This window comes from Castor canadensis, chromosome 11 (assembly GCF_047511655.1).
Source record: "Castor canadensis chromosome 11, mCasCan1.hap1v2, whole genome shotgun sequence".
In the NCBI taxonomy this organism is placed as follows: Eukaryota; Metazoa; Chordata; class Mammalia; order Rodentia; family Castoridae; genus Castor; species Castor canadensis.
Window position 1 is genome coordinate 111,605,517 of NC_133396.1, and position 6,153 is coordinate 111,611,669.

At 47.5% G+C, this 6,153-nt stretch overlaps 1 protein-coding gene across 1 annotated transcript; it reads right to left on the reverse strand.

Moving 5' to 3' along the window:
• Nucleotides 1-457: 457 nt before the first annotated feature.
• On the reverse strand, nt 458-2,393 carry Ccdc185 (coiled-coil domain containing 185). Its single transcript, XM_020153624.2, has one exon. It carries the CDS (start codon nt 2,312-2,314, stop codon nt 458-460), a length of 1,857 nt encoding a protein of 618 aa, XP_020009213.1. The 5' UTR covers nt 2,315-2,393.
• Nucleotides 2,394-6,153: the final 3,760 nt, after the last annotated feature.

The window sequence follows — 6,153 nt, forward strand, 5'->3', positions numbered from 1 at the left end:
AGAGAATATAAAAGTCCCAAATCTACTTGTTTCCAGAAATTCTCCTACCCCACTTTTTTTTTTCTTGAGATTTCTTATGACTGGTACTTCACACTTTCCCTTTCATAAGTTAAGACTTTATTAAGACAACACAAAACTGTATAACCTAGGGTAGATTTTCTATGGTTCTTCCAAGATGTGCCTGATGTACACTTCTAAGATTACTTGAAAATTAAATATTTTCTGTTCAAACTTGACAAAGCCAAACAATTTTCTTAAAAATCCCCAAATTTCTCTCCCTAACCTCTAAACTATCCAAGTGAATCAATAAACTAGGTCATGAGAGGAAATTGCAGTTATTTTATATACGTTTTAAAAATCAATGCTCAATTACAATCAGATTATAGAACGGAATCAACATGGCCTGGCTGCATCTCTGTTTAGCTGCCTGGGCTGTGAGCTCTTTGTTCTGGAGTTCTCAATAGCCCCCTCTCTGCTGATGGGGGTGCAGCTGGGCCTCTGCTGCCATCTGATCAAAGCAGCTGTTGGGAAGCCCTCTGCCATTGTTTCTCCTAGAGGCCAAGGGTGTCTGGAACTCCTGGAAGGTGGGATCTTTCCCGCGGGACATCTGCTCCATCCTCTGCTCCTTTTTCTTAATAGCTTCCTTGATGCCCTGGATGTGACACTTTTCCTCCTTTTCTGCTTTCAGCTTCAGGATGTGATGGTTCTTCTCCCGCAGGGTGTTGAGCTCGCGCAGGTGCTGTACCCGGTCCCTGGTGGTCTTATGCCCCTGACTCCTGCCTTGCCTGATCTTCTGCTCAGCCTGTTCCAGCAACATCCTCTTGCGCACCTGCCTCTGTTCCTCTGATTCCCCTGCGCACCACTTCACCTGCTGGGACTGCTTTTCCTCCTTCTGGACCTTCTCCTGCAGCTCCTGGTGCCGCTCCTTCATCAGACCCTGGTGGATCTCTTGGGACTGCTCGGAACTCTGCTCCAGCGACAGTTTCCTGAGGAGCTCCCCAGCCTTAGCTTGACAGTCCATGAGGACTTTACGGGCCTGGTAATTGACTAGAGAACTCAGGTGGTTCTCCGGGATCCTTTTCTGGCCCTCCATGGCATGCAGCTGCCTCAAGTGACAGGCCTCCTCTAGCCTCTTTTGCAGCTGCATGCCGTTCAGCTCCCTGAGGTTCTGCAGCACTCTTTCCTGCTCCTGCAGGCGCTGCAGCTGGCATTGCTTAAGGTGCTCGACCTTCGCGCGCGCCCTCTCCAGCTTCTTCAAGCGCTGGTTCTCTTGGCTCTCCATTTGCGCCCTCCACTCGCTGTCCCGCTGGGTCGCTGGCTTCACCTCGCTGTCCAGCTGCCGGCCGAGCTGCTCGCGGCCCTGGCGAGGCTTGCGCTGCTCCTTCTGTTGCTGCCACTGCTCCTGGTTCTGCTGCAGCATCAGCCGGCGCTCCCTCTCCAGGGTCAGCTGGACTTTCTGGTCCGAGCGCTTCAGCTCCTCCCAGGCTACTGCCGCTTGCTGCTGCAGTTCCCTCATTCTCTGGGCCTTTTTGAGCCGGATCAGCACCAGGGCCAGAATCTTCTGGTCTCTGGAGGACGTCACCACCTCTTCCAGTTTTCTCTTGAGGACCTGAGTGTGCTGGTTCTGCGTCTCTTTGCTGGAGACGGAGGGCTGAGAGTATTGACTGATCAACGACTCGAACAGATCACTGCTATCCCTTTTCTGGGTGCACATACCAGCTGACTGTGTTCGGAGCTCTTTGGAGGGTACAGAGGACTTATCTGTGAGAATTGAGGATGGGGACCAGTGACCTACGTTTCTGCAGACCGGCACTGCCCACTGGTCTCCACTCTGTGTCTTTTCTATCCCCAAAGTTCCAGGACTCAGGGGAGTGTAAACTCCCCGGAGATACGACGGGGACGAATCTTCCTGGCCTAGAGGGTAGCGCGGGCAGGGCTGAGGCTTCTGGGACTGCTGCTGCCAGGCGGGGCTGGGCTTAGTCCTTGCTTCCCCCCAGGCATCTTCCAGGTGCCGGTTGCCCGGCCGGTGCTTCCTGGTGCGGTCCGAGTGCCTTTGGGCCACATGGGTCAGGCTGTGGCTTTCCCACGGAGAGGCGAGGTACCCACGCCGGCGAGGACGCGGGACTGCAGAACAGTGCGGGCGCTGCCTGGGCGCCCCGGCCTCGTTCCCCACTCTGGGAGGCCCGGTCCAGGGATCTACCGCTGGTTCTGGCCCGTCCAACTGAGCCGGGGACTCGCGCTGTCCGCCCCGCGGACATGGCGTCTCCCACTGGTCCAGGTAGGGCCTTGGGGAGAAGTGGCGGAAGACAGCCATGCTCCCTTAGAGCGGTCCCAGGGCCTCCAGGGGACACTGTGGACACCCACCTGATCTTGGGGTCCGCCGCGCCTGTGACGCTCCGACCACTTCACAATGCACCTAGCTCCAACGGGTCCTCGCAACCCTCAGCCTCTCAGTGCTACCACCCAAGCTTTGGTGAGAAGGTCAGAGTGGGAGGGGCAGGCGACTGGGAGGACCTGGTTGAAGATCTGTGAGAAATCAAGGATGACACTTAAAGCTGAGTGTTGTGACCCCCGCCAGTGTTTCAGGCAGGAATTTGAACTTGGATTTGCACTTCTTAAGAAACGGAATTTTAAGGCAGCCCAGGCGAAACCGCCACTCTTAGAATGGGATGCAATGAGTGGGACAGTCCAGGGAAGGAAGGGAGGGAGGTGAGGATCCTCAGAGTCACCATCCCTTAAACTGTGCACCTCTACAATGTGCGCAAATTGAGCAACTACGGAAACACATTATTATGCAGCAACCACCCTTTTGGCGGTTATCAAGCGCAAAGTGTGCGTTAATGTTTATGTTTTAAAACTTTTGAACAGGAAAAAGATGATTCTGGTTTCCCCCTAATACGGCAATTAGTGCTTTTGTTAAAATGCACGCAGATGAATGTTGTGCGCACATTTCTGAAGTAGCATCAGTAAACACCATGAAGAAATCACATTTTTTTTGTTCTTTTTCCTACAATATTGTGAGATTCTTTGTCCTTGCTGAGGCACCGCCTGTTAAAAGGGCACATAAATTGAATTTGCATGGCCAAAGGAGTTTAAATCTTCCGCTTCCACTTTTAACTCATGTGATCTTGGGCAAGTTATTTTCCTGACCCTCAAGTTCAGGAAAAGTGGAATTGGGGATCAGAGTTGATACCCTAGCACTGTAGGTCTATTGATGATGCTACAATTTCATCTTCCCATATACAGATTGCTTTGTTCAATAAAAGTTATTTTTATTGTCCTGCTAAGCTTCCATTAAAGGTTTTAAGGCTTAAGTTGGGTGCAAGTGGCTCATGCCCAACTGCTTGAGGGGGCTGAGATTGGGAGGATTGAAGTTCTAGGACAGCCCCAGCAAATAGTTCTTGAGACAATCTCCAAAATAACCAGAGCAAAATGGACTGGAGGCATGGCTCAAGTAGTAGAGCACCTGCTTTGCAAAAATTTTCTACAGATTCCTAGCTTAAGAAAAGATTTAATGGATCTACAGATTCCTAGCTTAAGAAAAGATTTAATGGAATTAATGTAATTTTAAACAGCTTGGGTAAAGTGCTAGGAAGGGGTGGTCCTCAGACTCTTTCATGTTCACACTGTACTGTGAGTCTTGGTTTTTACTTCTCTTCTCTAGGGTTGCTATGGTCTGAATGCTGTGTCCCACTAAAATTCTTATTTTGAAATGCAGTCACCATGATGGTGGTATTATGGGATAGGGGCCTTTGAGAGATGACTAGATCATAAGGCTGGAGCCCTCATAAATGGGAACAATCCCATCCCACTATAAGAAAACCAGCCCCAAGGTGCTGTGAGACCAAAGAGAGAGGCAGACAGATCGAGGATTGCAAGTTTATTGGAGACTAACTGACAGAAGCAAGGTTCTGGGCAGTAATAACACCAGCGATTCCCATGATTTGGGTCAGAAGTAGGAGGCTTATAAAGTGATCAGAACAAAAGTATTTTCATTCAATCAGCACACACCTGGTTTATCTGAAGCTTATATCAAGGGCACCAGGCATGTCTCTGGCACTGCTGGCTCCAGGATCCAGGTTGTTAAGCTCCACATATTGTTCTAATGGTTTTGTTTATTTATAGTATGTTGGGAAACTATGCATGGTAACCAAGTAAGGTTACTCAGTAGCAATCATGGCAGTTACAACTCAGGACGGCTGCAGTCAAATCAAGCTGAATCAGGCTGAACCCATACAGTCGTTATAAAAGGGATCCCAGACAACTCCTTCATCCCCTCTGCCATGTAAGGACAAAGTGGAAAGATGTCTATGACCAGGAAGAGGCCCCCATCAGACAGCAAGTCTACTGGTACCTAGATCTTGGACTTCCCAGCTTCAGAACTGTGAGAAATGAATGTCTGCTTATAAGCTACCTGATATTTTAGTACACCAACTAAATGGACTGAGATGGTACAATGAGAAAAGAACGCGGATAGTAGTTTACAACTATGAACCCTCATTATAGAAGAAAACCGAGTTCTTTCCTATCCTCACCTCATATCTCCTTGGAATGCCACAGAAACTCCAGTTTGTCAGGGCTGGTAGAATTCATAACATTTTCTTCAGAACAAATCTGAGACTCCTCAGAACAAATCTGAACTGATTTTCCCAAAGCTCACTTGGCCAGTGCGGGTAGTTTTGACTATTCCCATTCAAGAAATGTACTTTGGACTGAGACATACTTTTAAGAAAATTATGATCAGGTGTTAATCAGAGGGTCATAGATGCCATGGTCTCGAAGCTACTTGGTAGCAGCCTTAACCACCGTGCTGAAGCCATCCCGAAGAACTGCTGTATCTGGATGATGGCTCACAGCAGCCTTTAGCACTTCTCTAGCTGAGGACCAGAAGTTGTTTCTACCCTAAATTTCTATAGGCACCACTCATACTCTTATTAAAGAAATTAATTTATGTGATTGTAACCTTTACTAGGAGGTAATTAAAAAATTAAACCAATTTGAAATGGAATCATTTAACTTTTTAAAGTTAGGAAATATTTAGGCAGTGAATTTAGTTGTGCTGAGAACTGAGCATCATATCTCTCCGGTTAAGCTTAAATAAACATTTTTTATAGACAAATGTGGCTCTGGCTACTCCCCAGGCCACTTGTCACAGAGGAGCAGTTATTTGGGCAAAAGCATAGTACCCTGAAAGCCAAGAGACTGGCCACCAGCCACTTTAAGCAGTCATTTCACTTGAGTCTCTATTTCCTTGTTCTTATAGTCTCTGACCTGTAAAGTCTCTTTCAGCCCCAAATGAAATTGGAGAAAAGGTTCAATAGAGCAAATGCTTCAGCCTTCATTCTGTAACGTAAAACTGAGTTAATCCATGAGAAATCGCTTACAGCTGTGCAGTGCCTGGCATGTTGAGGCTGCCATTGCAATGGTCATTATCCTTTTGCCAAGAGCACTAAAATCATGGCCATGTAGGGCTGAATTTAGTTTTTTTTTTTCCTTTTTCTTTTATTATTCATATGTGCATACAAGGCTTGGTTCATTTCTCCCCCCTGCCCCCACCCCCTCCCTTACCACCCACTCCGCCCCCTCCCTCTCCCCCACTCAATACCCAGCAGAAACTATTTTGCCCTTACTTCTAATTTTGTTGTAGAGAGAGTATAAGCAATAATAGGAAGGAACAAGGGTTTTTGCTGGTTGAGATAAGGATAGCTATACAGGGCATTGACTCACATTGATTTCCTGTGCATGTGTGTTACCTTCTAGGTTAATTCTTTTTGATCTAACCTTTTCTCTAGTTCCTGGTCCCCTTTTCCTATTGGCCTCAGTTGCTTTTAAGGTATCTGCTTTAGTTTCTCTGCATTAAGGGCAACAAATGCTAGCTAGTTTTTTAGGTGTCTTACCTATCCCTCACCCCTTCCTTGTGTGCTCTCGCTTTTATCATGTGCTCATAGTCCAATCCCCTTGTTGTGTTTGTAGGGCTGAATTTAAAGACATAGTTTGAGGCAGAGTCAGAATTAGAACCCAAGGACTCAGATTTCCAGTTCTGGGCCTTGGCTTCTTGCTTCTTCTGCAAGTGCTCAGAATTCATCATGGAATTGTGTATGGCTCACTCACCTCCATTACTGATGGAGTAAAGGACTTAGTCTTAATATTATA